General features: G+C 48.5%; 1 protein-coding gene across 1 annotated transcript; it reads right to left on the bottom strand.

Moving 5' to 3' along the window:
- Positions 1-218: 218 nt before the first annotated feature.
- CCDC174 (coiled-coil domain containing 174) lies at positions 219-14,735 on the bottom strand. Its single transcript, XM_045534129.1, has 11 exons — positions 14,598-14,735; positions 11,056-11,160; positions 10,273-10,373; positions 9,064-9,122; positions 8,050-8,230; positions 5,800-5,895; positions 4,615-4,757; positions 3,784-3,878; positions 2,987-3,116; positions 1,861-2,013; positions 219-1,238 (listed from the first exon to the last, which is right to left on the bottom strand). Exons 1-11 carry the CDS (start codon positions 14,637-14,639, stop codon positions 940-942), a joined length of 1,404 nt encoding a protein of 467 aa, XP_045390085.1. The 5' UTR covers positions 14,640-14,735; the 3' UTR covers positions 219-939.
- Between the last annotated feature and the right edge of the window lie 1,453 nt (positions 14,736-16,188).

The following is a 16,188-nucleotide window of genomic DNA, read 5'->3' as shown; positions in this document are numbered from 1 at the left end:
AGAAATTAGCTGGACAACTAAAATATATATAGAAACAAAAAAAATGAGCCGGGCGTGGTGGCGCATGCCTGTCGTCCCAGCTACTCGGGAGGCTGAGGCAGGAGGATCGCTTGAGCCCAGGAGTCTGAGGCTGCTGTGAGCGAGGCTGACGCCAGGGCACTCAGTCTAGCCCGGGCAACAGAGCGAGACTCTGTCTTTAAAAAAAAAAAAGAGCATCAATCTTCGCCCAGGGCCCGCAGCCTCCACACCCACCCTGGTCACTCGACCCACGGCACCGAATGCCACTGTCACTCGACACACGTAGCAGGACGGCGTGACGACACAAGTCAGCAGCTGACTTCCCTTGCTGCTTTTTCTGCGTTAGAAAGTGCTCCTTCCTGGTCTTCCTTCTAGTTTCAAAAGTGACAATTTATTACGTTACCAGCTTCGGGGGCGGGGGGGGTGGCCTGTCCTGGACACGAGGTCACTCCGTGGCCCTCCCGGCGTCCCCTGCGCCTTTGCCTCCGTCTCCCAGGCGCAAACTGCTCCCGACCTGCGCTCCGAGCTGCCTCCTCGCAACGAGGACACCCCCGTGCCACTCTCGGCAAAAGGGACGGAACAGAACGCTCAAGTTCAAGTCCGCCACGGGAACGGATGAGAAACAGGGGCCCGAGGGCCTCGGTGGCGAGGTTTACGGGACAGATCCGTCCACCCTATCGCAGCCCCAACCCGTACACCCCGGTGACCACGTGTCTCTGCACCAGTCAGGAAAGCAAGGACAGCCGAGTGGCTGAGGAGTCCCCAGAGCGCCACGCACGCGCTCCCCCGCGGACAGAGCCAGCCGGAAGTTCACGCCCTGCAGAGAAAGGACGGAGGGACACAGGCACAACTCGGTCCCTCTGGGGGGGAGGACGAAGGCGTCGGCGGCGGTACAAACCCAAGCCGGGGTGCTCTGCACGCTCATGTCACTTGTTTGTAATAGGCTATCATGTCGTCCAGAGTTTCGAAGGAGACCGGGAGGGTTTGCGGCGGGCCGTCGGGGGCCGGAGCGGACGACGGCTCTGCAGCGCTGGGCACGGGGCCCTGGCTGGCACCCGGCCCCGGGTCACCCTGCGCCGGGCCCGGCCTGCCCCACGCCTGGCTGCCGGCAGGACCCGTTCTCCTCGGGGCCACAAAGTAATCGGCCGGCGGCGCAAACTCAGGATCTCTCTCAGCGCGGAGACCCGCCTGCCTCTTCGACCAGTATCCGAAGGAAAATTCTAGTGAAAATGAGAACGGGAGAAGCGAGAATCCGTCAGCTGAATTCATCGTGGTTACTGTTTTCCGACTGTTAACGTGGCGTTCTTAAAAGCCACTTCGAATCCTCTGGAGAACAAGGATGACGGCAAAACTACATCACGAGGTGTAAATAAGTGATACCCACAAAAAGCTTGAGAAACGAGGCTAAAAAAAAAAAAAAAAAAGGAGTGACAGGCCGGGCGCGGTGGCTCACGCCTGTCACCCCAGCACTCTGGGAGGCCGAGGTGGGAGGATCGCTCGAGCTCAGGAGTTCGAGGCCAGCCTGAGCAAGAGCGAGACCCCGTCTCTACTAAAAATAGAAAAAAATTAGCCAAACAACTAAAAATATATAGAAAAAATTAGCCAGGCATGGTGGCGCATGCCTGTAGTCCCAGCTACTGGGGAGGCTGAGGCAGGAGGATTGCTTGAGCCCAGGAGGCTGAGGCTGCTGTGAGCGAGGCTGACGCCATGGCACTCACTCTGGCCAGGACAACGAAGTGACTCTCTGTCTCAAAAAACAAACAAACAAACAAACAAAAAAAGCAAACAAACATCTTTCCGTTCCCTGCAGAGGTCTGGCGCTGCGGAGACCCCCTCCCGTACCTTTCCCTCGGTCCCACTCGCGGACGTGCGGCACTCCGGGCTTGCTGTCCCTCCTCTCCTGCACGATGACTTCCACTTTGCTGCCCTGGGTGGCGGCCCGCGGAGCCGGCGCGGCCTCTGGTTCCAGGGGCGAAGGCCCAGTAACGTCCCCACCTGTTGTTTGTAAGGGAATCAGACATTGTTACAATGAAGCCTAAAGCTATTAAAAAACACACAGAACACGCTAATCCTGAAAGTAGAACACCCAGCGTTTACCAAGCACCTACCATGTCCCGGGCGGTGGATTATTTAAGTATGTTGTGTATGTGCATTGTGTTGTGTATGTGTGTGTGTGTTGTGTGTTATTTAAGTATGTTAAGTCTGTGTCATGTCCTTTAACTCTTACAGCAAGAATTAAATTCAATAACCCCATGTTGGCCGGGCGCGGTGGCTCTCGCCTGTCACCCCAGCACTCGGGGAGGCCGAGGCGGGAGGATCGCTCGAGGTCAGGAGTTCGAGACCAGCCTGAGCAAGGGCGAGACCCCGTCTCTACTAAAAAAAAAAAAAATAGAAAGAAATTATCTGGACAATTAAAAATATATATAGAAAAAATGAGCCGGGCGTGGTGGCGCATGCCTGTCGTCCCAGCTACTCGGGAGGCTGAGGCGGGAGGATCGCTGGAGCCCAGGAGTTGGAGGCTGCTGGGAGCGAGGCTGACGCCACGGCACTCACTCTAGCCCGGGCAACAAAGCGAGACTCTGTCTCAAAAAAAAAAAAAAAAAAAAACAAAAAAAAAATTAAAGCCATAAGAACAAAATTTAAGTCTAAAACGTACATGTACACAACTAAACTTTACCTGAAACTACCTTGTCTCTAAGGCTCGATGACCAAACTGTGCCGCTCTAAGAAGCAACTTAATGCACTGCTTTTAACATCCTCGTCTGTAGCCTAAAAATACCGGGTGTCACTCGAGGTCACTTTGGTGACGACAATGGCCCCTGGCAGTGACCGGAAGGCACACTGTGTGGTCGGAGATAAAACTAAAAACTAAATAGCCGATTCCCGCACTGCCAGCCCTATTAGTAAGACGCCAACGGAGCTCAAGTTTTCCCTTTGGAAGTTCGGGAAGCTGAGCCGGCGGATATACCTCTTTCTTCCTCTGCTCCACCTTCTTGCGACTTTTTCATCTTCTTCTTCCGGAGTTTGGCCAGTCTTGCTTCCAAGATGGCCTTTCGCTTCTCCTTTATGTTTTCTCGTTTCGTTCTCTGATCTGTCGTCTTGAATTAGGAAATGAGGAAATTATTAGCTGGAAGCCAAATTCGTGACATTTCTATTCAGGAGGAGGCAATGATTTTCCTCCAAAAATAAGATTAATTAACTGATTTCCAGGCCGTCTCTTAAGCGATCCTTGAGATCCTCAAAATGAAGGGACTCTTACATGATGTCCCATGAAGTTTAATAAGAGTTCGAAGAACAGTATCTTGAAAGTTTTAACGTTCAAAAAATCCCAACCAATCGTGTTTTACTCATTAATCCCTTAAATAACTTCCTGTTCTCCAACCCACGCGATCCCAATACTACCACATTGGAAACCAGATTTAAAACATCAAAATTACACCAGTTACTTGGGATGGGAACAGATCCAAAAAAAATTTTTTTTTATTTTTTAATTTTTTGTTCTTTCATTTTTTTATTTTTTATTTTTTCTCTTCCCTTATTCCTTTTATTTATTTACAAGGTACTTTGTTAGTAAGATCTAAAGTTTGAAACACCAGAATAGTATAGCAGTTACCTTTATGCAACCTGCAATAACATTTTGATTATCAATTTTAATTCCTAATTAATTTACTAGGCTTTTTTTTTTTTTTTTTCTGGCAGTACGGTCCAACAAGAAACCAAACGCTCAAATCCTCCCCAACATCAAGTCTGAACTTAACGTGTTACCTGTTCACGCAACATCTCCAGAGTTTTCATTTGCTTGTTTCTCAACTCTTTGTCTTGGGCGAAGGCAAAATAGCCAACTCCGAGTTGCCGGGCCTCTAAAATAGGGGAAAAAAATCATCCAAGACATTAGATTTCCCTGATCAGTAAACTACCCTCCAGCCCAATTTCCTGCCAAAGCAAAGAGACACACAGTGACATTTGGCACAAGTTTCATAAAAGAAAAGAGAGCAGCCAGGCAAAAACAACAAAAAGGCATCACTAATTTCCGTCTCATTTGATGATAAACATAACAAAGATTCTCTAATTCCCAGCCGTGGGCGGTTTCGGCTTCTCTTGGGAAAACAAACTCTTAAATTAACAGACCCTCTGTTAGGAAGATGTTCCCCAATATGAGTGCTTTTAAGGCTATAAAGTGGCCGGGCGCGGTGGCTCGGGCCTGTCACCCCAGCCCTCGGGGAGGCTGAGGCGGGAGGATCGCTCGAGGTCAGGAGTTCGAGACCAGCCTGGGCAATGTAGCGAGACCCCGTCTCTACTAAAAATAGAAAGAAATTAGCTGGACAGCTAAAAATATATATACAAAAAATTATCCGGCCGTGGTGGCGCATGCCTGTAGTCCCAGCTACTCGGGAGGCTGAGGCAGGAGGATCGCTGGAGCCCAGGAGTCTGAGGCTGCTGTGAGCGAGGCTGACGCCACGGCACTCACTCTAGCCAGAGCAACAAAGTGACACTCTGTCTCAAAAGAAATAAATAAATAAAATAAAAAAATAAAAAAATTAATAAAAATTTTAAAAAAATGATTTAAAAAGCTGCACGGCAGGAAAACCACCGTACCGTTCTCCCGAACGTCTGCGTAGTGCACGGGCCCCACCGGCCTCTTCAGGGCCTCCCGTTCTTCCTCCTCCCATTGCTGGTGCTGAAGCTCCTTCCTCATGTCTTCAGACAACAGGGTTTTTTCGTTGGCAGGACTAACGAAGCTGGTAGGAAAAAAAAAAGAGCCAAACCCTAGCTTCAGAGGAGGGCTGGGAGACATCGCTGCCTACGTTCAGGCCGGTGGATCGTGGATGGGTAACGCGACTTGATCCGCTGCACGACTAGAAAACTGATGAGACAGGTGTCGCCTGTCTTAACCGCACACCGGACTTGTCACATCAGCACAACGGAATCTTGCACTCGAGACAAATAACCTTCCCTCCCACCCAGTCCCCGACTGAGCAGGCAGGAGGCGGCCCGGGTAGGCGGGAGGGACTCTAGGCCTCCCTGGGACTGTCTCCTGTCCCGGGGCCTGGAAGCTGCCCAACCTGTGGCCCCGGCAACGCCTGCTGTCCCCACTGGTGGCCCGACCCCAAGAGGCCCGAGGTGTCTGCTCCTCCTTCCTTGTGCCAAGCCCAGGGCTGCCCGGAGGCCCCTGAACACAGAGGGCCTGGAGCAGGGGCAGCTTCTCCTAACCCTGTTCACACGCACGTTACCTGTGTCAACAGGAATCTTATTGCCTTGGATGTTTTAGCAAGTTACCTCTTAGGTGTGTCTGAGGCCGCACAGAAAAATCTAGTTCTGAGGTTCTGACTTCAAAAATGCAAAGATATGGCCGGGCGCAGTGGCTCATGCCTGTCACCCCGGCACTCTGGGAGGCCGAGGAGGGAGGATCGCTCGAGGGCAGGAGTTTGAGACCAGCCTGAGCAAGAGTGAAACCCCGTCTCTACTAAAAATAGAAAAAAATCAGCCGAACAACTAAAAATATATATAGAAAAACTTAGCCAGGCGTGGTGGCGCATGCCTGTAGTCCCAGCTACACGGGAGGCTGAGGCAGGAGGATCGCTTGAGCCCAGGAGTCTGAGGCTGCTGTGAGTGAGGCTGACGCCACGGCATTCTAGCCCGGGTGACAGAGCCAGACTCTGTCTCAAAAAAAACGTTCTCTTTACTGGAGCAACAGAATAATTATGAAACGGCCTCCCGTGCAGAACAGTCCCTGGGGCTGCATTTCAGACCTGCCCACAACTCTGTGCATCACGTACTCACAGTCTGCCCTGAAGATTTTTATCCATCTCCAGCAGATCCGGCAAATCCTTCCTCATGCAGCGCCGAGACCGTCCTAGCGAGTCCACGTAGTCCACCCTGCAATGAGACACCGTGAAGGAGGATTCGCACACGGCTCTGGGGTCCCTGACTCGGGGGGGCTGGGGCACAGGGAAGAAGGAACACAGGCCTTGCCGCCGAGAACGACCCCCACCCGAGAGGCCACGGCCACGGATGAGAACATGCTTCTTAGAGTTAAAAGCTGAGGTCGGGAGTTTGAGACCAGCCTGAGCAAGAGCGAGACCCCGTCTCTACTAAAAATAGAAAGAAATTAGCTGAACAGCTAAAAATATGTAGGAAAAAAAAATGAGCCGGGGGTGGTGGCGCATGCCTGTAGTCCCAGCGACTCGGGAGGCTGAGGCAGGAGGATCACTTGAGCCCAGGAGGTTGAGGTTGCTGTGAGCAAGGCTGACGCCACGGCACTCTAGCCCAGGCAAGAAAGCGAGCCTCTGTTTCCAGAAAAAAAAAAATTAATAAAGTTAAAAGCTGACACCCGGTGAGCTCATCACGCCCTTTCTTAAATCTTAGTTTTAGAAACCGTGGAAGAGAATCAATCGTTTGTCTCTGATTTCAAAGATCAATCACCTATGTGGAATTTTACTGCAGCATCTAAGAACTTGCTTAAATCTAGTGCAGAAAATTCCAGATATTTTACCAGCATCTGAATCACAAGAAGCGTGGAGATTCTCGAGAAAAACATTTCTTTTGTATGACAATGCAACAGATTTTCTTTTTTATTTTTTAAATTATGGGCGGGGAATCTCCCATAGCCTTTAGCAGGGAGCTATGGGGAAAGTGAGGGGCCTGTAAGTGCTGGCTGGGGAGACCCAGGTGAGATGCAGCAGGTAGGTGGCTTTGCTTTTTTTTTTGAGACAGAATCTCGCTCTGTCACCCGGGCTAGAGTGCCGTGGCGTCAGCCTCGCTCACAGCAACCTCAGACTCCTGGGCTCATGCGATCCTCCTGCCTCAGCCTCCCGAGTAGGTGGGACGACAGGTATGCGCCACCACGCCCGGCTCATTTTTTCTATATATTTTTAGCTGTCCAGATAATCTCTTTCTATTTTTAGTAGAGATGGGGTCTCGCTCTTGCTCAGGCTGGTCTCGAACTCCTGCCCTCGAGCGATCCTCCTGCCTCGGCCTCCCAGAGTGCTGGGGTGACAGGCGTGAGCCCCCGCGCCCGGCCTTGGCTTTGCTTTTGTTAGCATCTTCTCTCCTCTCCTGCAACGCCGATTTCCATCGTGATTTAAAAACTGACTGTTTGGGAATCTGCCACTTCAGCTCTGAAGCTGATTATCCCAGGAAATAAAACGTCCAACTGCAGAGAGCAGTTTCTTTCTTCTTTTTTTTTTTTTTCTTTTAATGAATGGGGCAAGAAAAAAACCATCGCGCCACATGGTCTGTGTAATTATCTGCAGTATTTTTGCGAAGAGCTTTTCCGCCACCTGGAACTGAACCACCGAAAGGATTTTACAGGCAGTTACGACGCTGGAGCTTGATTTAAAAACAAAATAAAAAAAAAAAAAAAAACTCTCAAAACTGCTTGTGGTGCGGTTTTCCTCCCCCATATGGTGGCACGTGACACCTTCCGCTGCCCTTCACGCTCCGCAAATCACTGGCAAATTGCTCGCAATCATGCAGGCATTAATAAGCAGAAATGTGAAAAAAAAAAAAAAAAAAGAAATATTAGACCTTTCAAAGGAAATGAAAAGCAATCACAGCCTATTCTGTTCCCGGAGAAGAGGCCACCAGAACAGAGATTCTCACTCAAACAGCCTGTCACCCCGGCACTCGGGGAGGCCGAGGCGGGAGGATCGCTCGAGGTCAGGAGTCCGAGACCAGCCTGAGCAAGAGCGAGACCCCGTCTCTACTAAAAAAATAGAAAGAAATTATCTGGACAGCTAAAAATATATATAGAAAAAATGAGCCGGGCGTGGTGGCGCATGCCTGTCGTCCCAGCGACTTGGGAGGCTGAGGCAGGAGGATCGCTTGAGCCCAGGAGGCTGAGGCTGCTGTGAGCGAGGCTGACGCCACGGCACTCTAGCCCGGGCGACAGAGCCAGACTCTGTCTCAAAAAAAAAGAAAACCCAGAGAGAACAAGGAGAAATCGGTCGGTAACCAGCAAACAAAATCACCCCCCGAGAGTGAACGCGAGCCTGAGGATACCGCTCCGATCTAACCCGTAACGTTACCCACCATTCCTCACTGGGGTCTTGGGGAGGAGGAACGTCGTCTTCGGGCAGGTCTTCCTCGTCGTCCTCGTCCCTGTCCCCTGCCTTCCGACACTCTCTGCTGGCACCGAAGGCCTCCGTTGCTCGGCGCTTGTCTATGATCTTCTGTGTGAAGTCCACAAGGTACGTGTCCTCTGCCTCTTCCTCTAGGACGTAAAGATCAGCGTGGAGACGTTCAGAGCTCGGAAAGCCACGCACGGAATGGACAGGCAATGACATTCTGTGCCCGGGGGCTCCACCCCTGACATGCGCCCAGAGACACACAGCTGCCCCAGGACCTGACACACAGCACGCGCAAAAAATCTTAAAGAAGCCTCAAGATTTCTGCTGCCTCATCAGCACGCTGAGTGAGCAACGCCATCTCAGAACATCGCTTTTATTTTATTTTTTTGAGACAGAGTCTGGCTCTGTCGCCCGGGCTAGAGTGCCGTGGCCTCAGCCTCGCTCACAGCAGCCTCAACCTCCTGGGCTCAAGCAATCCTCCTGCCTCAGCCTCCCGAGTAGCTGGGATGACAGGCATGCGCCACCACGCCCGGCTCATTTTTTCTATGTATATTTTAGTTGTCCAGCTAATTTCTTTCTATTTTTAGTAGAGACGGGGTCTCGGTCTTGCCCAGGCTGGTCTCGAACTCCTGACCTCGAGCGATCCTCCCGCCTCGGCCTCCCAGAGTGCTGGGATAAGACACAGTTCTCGAGCTTTTTTCTCTGAGCACAGAGATGAGCTGTAGACCGCAGAGCAGAGGCAGAGAATCTAGATTCCACTGCTGTCCCCTTCCGGCACCCAACACGGCCCAGCACCCGCCGGACATCCAGTAAATTACCGCTGATGTTCTTGTCTTGGTGCCGCCACCGAAAAGTAAAATTTTGATTTGACTTTTAAAATTTCTCCCTATTTTTAGGTATTTCCACAAACCACAGAATACCAGAGGGCTCTACGAATGACAGAAATTGAAGTAGAAAAATCAATCATTGTATTTACCGATAAAGTCTCCGTTAGTCATTTTTTCATATAATTTGGCTTTTTCTTCCAATTTTTCCCTAAGAGAAAAAAAAAAAAAAAAAACACAAGCGTGAGAAATGGTCTTACAAGTGTCCTGTGGCCCTCGGCCCCTTGGGCTGACAGATGCCACCTCTACCCACCAGGCAAGGGAACCGCTCCAGACTAGAGGAGATGACAGGGCTCTGACAACTAAACACAACGTGTCATCTTTGATTCCCGGATTAAATTTTTTTTTTTTTCTTTTCTTTGAGACAGTCTCACTTTGTCACCCGGGCTAGAGTGCCGTGGCGTCAGCCTCGCTCACAGCAGCCTCAGACTCCTGGGCTCAAGCGATCCTCCTGCCTCGGCCTCCGGAGTAGCTGGGACTACAGGCATGCGCCACCACGCCCGGATAATTTTTACTATTTTAGTAGAGACGGGGTCTCGCTACATTGCCCAGGCTGGTCTTGAACTCCTGACCTCGAGCGATCCTCCCGCCTCGGCCTCCCAGAGTGCTGGGATGACAGGTGCGAGCCACCGCGCCCGGCCTCCTGGATTAAAAATTTTTTAAAACTACAGAGGACATAATCGCCCCAGCACAACGGGTGAAATCTAAATATGGACCGTACAATAGGAAATACTATTTCATGGATGCTCCATTTCTTGGGGATGGTAGAAGCATTGTGGTTACGTAGGAAAATGTCCTTGTCCTTAGACCGTATATACTGAAATGTTCAGATGTGAAGTATCGTGACACTTAACAGAGTGTCTCTGTACACACGTACACATGTACATGTCACACGTGTGTATCTACGTGATCACGCGTGTACTAGAGACAGGGAGGGAGGGAGGCAAAGTAAACGTGGCAAGATGTTAACTGACGAATTTGGGTGAAAACAGTATTAGAATTTTTACTGCGCCCTTGAAGTTTTTCAGGATAAAAAATTGGGGAGAAAATTTAGAGTTTCCGAATGCTAACGTCGTACCACCTGGGCCCAGAGCCTCACTGTGGGGACGCTGCTTAATGACACTAGGTCTTGTCTTTTAATGAGACGACAGATCAGTTTGCAGAGCGTATTATTTGGAGAGCACTTACGGAGTAGTTGGTTAGAAGGATGCTAACCATCCAATTTGCAAATCGAAAAGAACACAATTTGGACTTTCGTTTCTTTGCTTTAGGGAAGTGGGTTCGTCGCCGCTGAACGGTACCTGGCTTTGTCTAACGTCTTCTGTTCCTCGATCTTTTGTTCCGCGTCCTTCTCGGCGCGATTTGAGGCGCCTGCGTTCTGTTTGCTCCAGATACTTGGTTTCTATAGAATAATTCAAACAGATAAAACACGAACCGCCACGGGATCGCAAAAAAAATCTCTACTTGTGCTTCATAAAAAAAAAAAAAAAGGCGATCGTTAGATCCTATGAATCAACGGTGATAACTGCATCTTCCGTCTGATAACCCACGTCCTACAAGAAGACTGACCGAGTTGGAACACGGCCGAGTTGGAACTGGGGAAAAAAAGCTCTAAATGGCATAAATAATTTCTTTACATGACAGCAGGAAACACACGTATTACCGAGAATTAGTAACGCAGACAGGCGACACTGTTACTTATAAAATTGAAAACCCGTTCACCACTCTTCAAGACCGTGACATTTTCTGCTGTATTTCTACGTTGTACAATTGTCTCTTTGGATACATAAAACCTGTGGAACCGGAGAATCTTCTGTGAGCCCGTAAACCATCCACTTCTTCACACCGTGTTCTTTTTTCAAAATAACTGTTAAAGAATTAAAGTCTCATAACGTGCTTTGAAATAATCTTCCTAATTTCTACTTCAATATCTAGAACGTTTCATGCAGATGTTCACATAGAGACAGAGATTTTTCCTTAACATTTCTATATACGAATACCATCGACAATTTTAAAAAAACTTAGGCATGGCATGATTCTCCCATGTTTGGAATCCACAGCGATAATTAGATCTTATTTTTTACCTTGTTAGCTGTTTTTGGTTTTCCCAAAACGCCAGCATCCTTCAGAAGTTTCTCCTGTTTGAATTCCTCTTGTTTTCGGAAGAGTTCAGCCTTGAGGTCCACCAGCTAGAAGAACAGCAGAAAGCAAACAAGAACATTTTAATAAATTCTTGCGGACTATCGGATTGCCGAGTTATCGTAATTCTCAGAGCAAGATTTCAGGTACCTCTAACAGACAAAAAGGGATACAAAATTAAAGGTTTTGATGCAGAATCCGTGCTCTCGACTTTCAACGCTGGAGGCTTTGCCTTGGGCAGAAGGAAAGTGAAAAAAAGCAAAGTAATTGAGATTCACGTTCAACTCACATTACTAAGCACCTTCTCACTGACTGGCCCTGAACTTGGCTCTGTGATACGGTCATCGCATTTAATCTTCAAACAATTTATTATTTCTGCAGGAAAATGCTTTTAGTCACCAACTCTCTGAGCGCCCGGTTTGTGCCTGGCATTTATTTACTCCGAAGAGCAGGACGTAAACGGGAATCAGACACACTCCCTGCCTCAAAGACCCTACGATCTAGTAACCTTATGATACCAGTGAAATGGGACAAATGTAACAAACGACTACTTTTGAATTTTAAATGCAAGATGCTCAGAAAATTCCCAGTTCTCAAATAGCACGTCTATATAATTATTGCTTTTTTTTTTTTTTGAGACAGAGTCTCGCTCTGTCGCCTGGGCTAGAGTGAGTGCTGTGGCGTCAGCCTCGCTCACGGCAGCCTCAGACTCCTGGGCTCCAGCGATCCTCCTGCCTCGGCCTCCCCAGTAGCTAGGACCACAGGCATGCGCCACCACGCCCGCCTCATTTTTTCTATATATATCTTATTTGTCCATATAATTTCTTTCTATTTTTAGTACAGACGGGGTCTCGCTCTTGCTCAGGCTGGTCTCGAACTCCCGACCTCGAGCGATCCTCCTGCCTCGGCCTCCCAGAGTGTTGGGATGACAGGCGTGAGCCACCGTGCCCAGCCTAATTATTGCTCATTTTAACCTGTCAGGAGAGGTTGATCTTAAGATTTATAGCTTTTTGGTTGGTAATCCTCAAACACAATAAACACATCTATTTTCAATATTAGAGGAGGAAAGGGACTCAAATATCGCGACTCGTACGTTTTCTTTTGAACTCCCTTTGCAAATCCTAATCCCCTGCGGTCAATCCACGATTAAATGGCAAGGTTGGGCAATTGGCTCCGATATAAAGGAAAAGGCCACAGCTTTGGAGTTAACCAGGGGGAGCCAGCCAGGTTCTAGCATCACGAATTTTGTACCCAAGCCGGGGAAAGCTCCTGTACTTTCCGAACCTCAGTCTCATCGTCTATAAAACGTGAATATTTCGTCTATAAAATGTGAATACTAATGCTATCTCCCTCCTAGAGCAGTTTGGGAAGGTTCAATGAGACTGCACAGGAAAAAGTGCCGGCCCCAACCGGGCGCGGTGGCTCCCGCCTGTCACCCCAGCACTCTGGGAGGCCGAGGCGGGAGGATCGCTCGAGGTCAGGAGTTTGAGACCAGCCTGAGTAAGAGCGAGACCCCATCTCTACTAAAAAAAAAAAAAAAAAAAACAAAAAAACAGAAAGAAATTATCTGGCCAACTTAAAAAAAAAATAGAAAGAAATTATCTGGCCAACTAAAATATATATAGAACAAAAAAAATGAGCCAGGCGTGGTGGCGCATGCCTGTTGTCCCAGCGACTCGGGAGGCTGAGGCAGGAGGATCGCTTGAGCCCGGGATTGGAGGCTGCAGGGAGCTATGACTGCACCAGTGCACTCCAGCCTGGGCGACAGAGCAAGACCCTGTCTCAAAAAAATAAAAAAGCAAAAAAAATTTTAAAAAAGGCAAAAAAAAAAAACCCACAAAAAAAGGGAAAACGAAAAGGAAAAAAAAAAAAAAGGCAAAAAGAAGCAAAAAAAACTAAAAAAGCAAAAAAAAGGAAAGGAAAAGGAAACTAAAAAGCAAAAAAAAGGCAAAAAAAAAGGAAAGAAAAAGGGAAAAAATAAAAAAGCAGAAAAAAAGGTAAAAAAAAAAGGAAAGAAAAAGGGGAAAAAAAGCAAAAAAAAGGCAAAAAAAAGGAAAGGAAAAGCAGAAAAAAAGGAAAGAAAAAGGGAACAAAAAGCAAAAAAAAAAAAGCAAAGAAAAAGGGGGGGAAAAGGCAAAAAAAAAAAGTCAAAAAAAAAGGAAAGAAAAAGGGAAAAAAGAGCAAAAAAAAAAAGGCAAAAAAAAGGAAAGAAAAAGCGAAAAAAAGCAGGAAAAAAAAGGAAAGAAAAAGGAGAGAAAAAAGGCAGAAAAAAGGAAAGAAAAAGCAGAAAAAAAGGAAAGAAAAAGGGAAAAAAAGCACAGAAAAAAGGAAATAAAAGGGAAAAAAAAAGCCAAAAAAAAAAAAAAGGAAAGAAAAAGGGGAAAAAAAGCAAAAAAAGAGGTTAAAAGAAAAAAGAAAGAAATGGGAAAAAAAGCAGAAAAAAAGGAAAGAAAAAGGGGAAAAAAAAGCAAAAAAAAAAAAAAGGAAGAAAAAGGGGGAAAAAAAGCAAAAAAAAAAGGCAAAAAAAAGGAAAGAAAAAGCGAAAAAAAGCAGGAAAAAAAAAGGAAAGAAAAAGGAGAGAAAAAAGGCAGAAAGAAGGAAAGAAAAAGCAGAAAAAAAGGAAAGAAAAAGGGGAAAAAAGCACAAAAAACAGGAAATAAAAGGGAAAAAAAGCAAAAAAAAAAAAAAAGGAAAGAAAAAGGGGAAAAAAAGCAAAAAAAAAGGTTAAGAAGAAAAAAGAAAGAAACGGGAAAAAAAGCAGAAAAAAAGGAAAGAAAAAGGGGAAAAAAAAGCAAAAAAAAAAAAAGGAAGAAAAAGGGGAAAAAAGCACAAAAAAAAAGGAAATAAAAGGGAAAAAAGCAAAAAAAAAAGGAAAGAAAAAGGGAAAAAAGCAAAAAGGTTAAAAAAAAGAAAGAAACGGGAAAAAAAGCAGAAAAAAAGGAAAGAAAAAGAGGAAAAAAAAAGCAAAAAAAAAAAAAAAGGAAGAAAAAGGGGAAAAAAAAAAAGCAAAAAAAAAAAAAAAAAAAGGCAAAAAAAAAAAAAAAAAAACGGACCGCCGCCGCAGTGCACTCTGGGAACCAGCCGTCCCAGCTCCCAGGCCGCCGCACCCACCACCCTTCCCCTCCCGACGACGGGGCGCCCGGCCCCCTCGGACCGCGGTGAACACCCGCAAAGGTGTGGGGGCCCTTCCGGGTCCCCGGGTTGGAAGCGACACCGGGAAGGGGACGCGTCTGCACAGCCAGAGCAGGCTGGCGCTGCTCTCGGACCGCAGGGGAGACCACGCGGGCCACGGGCCGGTCCTCGCGCGCAGGGCCGGGAGCAGGAGGCGCGATTTCCAACCCGGAGGACACGGGGCGCCGCGTCTACACGGGCGAAGCCGGCCGCGCCCCCCCCCCCCCAGGAAGGAAACGAGCCAGACCGGGATTCCCAGCGCGATGGCGGCGGGGAGAACCCGCACGGAGCGGCAACACCTCGCACCCCGACTCACCGAGGACGCCGTGACGTCCAGAGGCTTCTTCCTCCGGTCCATGGTCCCCCCCGGAGTCGTCCCGGTGTCACCAGGACCCTCCGTGAGTCCCCGCGGGCTTCAGCAAGCCCACTTCCGGCGCAACCGACCGGAAGTGGGCTTGAGGAGACGACGGCGAGTTTGCGTCAGTTTACGACGCCACTTTACGGTCATGTCGCCATCCTGAGAAGGTCATACTAAACTACGTGTTAGGTTCACCACCATTTGCGGAAGGGCAGAGGGTCTGCCGTGGACGCTCGCTGTTAAAGTCGTCTCGAAGAGGGCGCCATCTCGCCATCTTGAGAAGGTCAAACTAAATTACGTGTTAAGTTGACCACCATTTGCGGAAGGGCAGAGGGTCTGCCGTAGACGCTCGTTGTTAAAGTCGTCTCGAAGAGGCCGCCATCTCGCCATCTTGAGAAGGTCAAACTAAACCACGTAAGTTCACCACCATTTGCGGAAGGGCAGAGGGCGTGCCGTGGACGCTCGCTGGTAACGTCATCTCCAAGAGGCCGCCATCTCGCCATCTTGAGAAGGTCACACTAAATTACGTGTTAAGTTGACCACCATTTGCAGAAGGGCAGAGGGGTGGTGCCGTGGACGCCCGCTGTTAAAGTCGTCTCGAAGAAGGCGCCATCTCGCCATCTTGAGAAGGTCAAACTAAACCACGTAAGTTCACCAGCATTTGCGGAAGGGCAGAGGGTGTGCCGTAGACGCTCGCTGGTAAAGTCGTCGCGAAGGGGGCGGAAAATAACGCCTAGCGTTGGGGGAGACGGGCGGGAGACGTTGTTTTTTTAATCGTAGTAGATGCCATCTTGAGCGAGGCGTGTCGGAGACTGGCGGGGGTCATAATGACGGCGCCATCTTGGGGAGGGCGAATAATGAGGCGCCATCTTGGGGAGGGCGCATAATGGCGGCGCCATCTTGGGGAGGGCGCAAAATGGCGGCGCCATCTTGGGGAGGGCGCGTGCCCAGAAAGGTGGATTCTTAGGATTGGAAAAAAAATCCAAGTCCGGGACCTACAGTTTGGCACTTAATTAATTGTCACACGAACGTCTGCGAGAAGGATTATTATATTAATCCCAGTGCAAATAGCAATGGCTCCCATTAATACGTCAACCACCACTTTCTGGGTTCACCATGGGCTGTGTGACCTTGGGCAGGTGTCTTAACCTCTCTGTGCCTCCGTTTTCAAATGGGAACATGTAATGGCACCGACCCGATGGGATTTAATGAGGGTGAAATGAGCTCATCTGGATAAAAATATGGATAATTCTGGAGGACAGACCCTTGACCCTCACTCCCCACCCCCACCACGTGTCTCCCTTCTAGTTTCCAGAAGCTGAATATATGGCAGCATTTTACCTTATAAGGCAAAAAAGGGATTTTTTTTTTTTTTTTTTAGTAGAGACGGGGTCTCGCTCTGGCTCAGGCTGGTCTCGAACTCCTGACCTCGAGTGATCCTCCCGCCTCGGCCTCCCGAGTAGCTGGGACTACAGGCATGCGCCACCACGCCCGGCTCATTTTTTTTTTCTATATATATTTTAGTTGTCCAGCTAATTTCTTTCTATTT

This window comes from Lemur catta, chromosome 21, assembly GCF_020740605.2.
Source record: "Lemur catta isolate mLemCat1 chromosome 21, mLemCat1.pri, whole genome shotgun sequence".
NCBI classification, from domain to species: Eukaryota; Metazoa; Chordata; class Mammalia; order Primates; family Lemuridae; genus Lemur; species Lemur catta.
The sequence above is the reverse complement of the archived record's forward strand: the minus strand, read 5'-3'. Positions and strand labels throughout refer to the sequence as shown.

Coding starts and splice junctions, on each gene's coding strand:
- CCDC174 (XM_045534129.1), bottom strand. CDS start 14,639: ATGGACCGGAGGAAGAAGCCTCTGGACGTCACGGCGTCCTCG. Junction 11,161..14,597: donor TGGACGTCACGGCGTCCTCG/GTGAGTCGGGGT, acceptor CTGTTCTTCTAG/CTGGTGGACCTCAAGGCTGA. Junction 3,879..4,614: donor CGCAGACGTTCGGGAGAACG/GTACGGTGGTTT, acceptor CCCCTATTTTAG/AGGCCCGGCAACTCGGAGTT.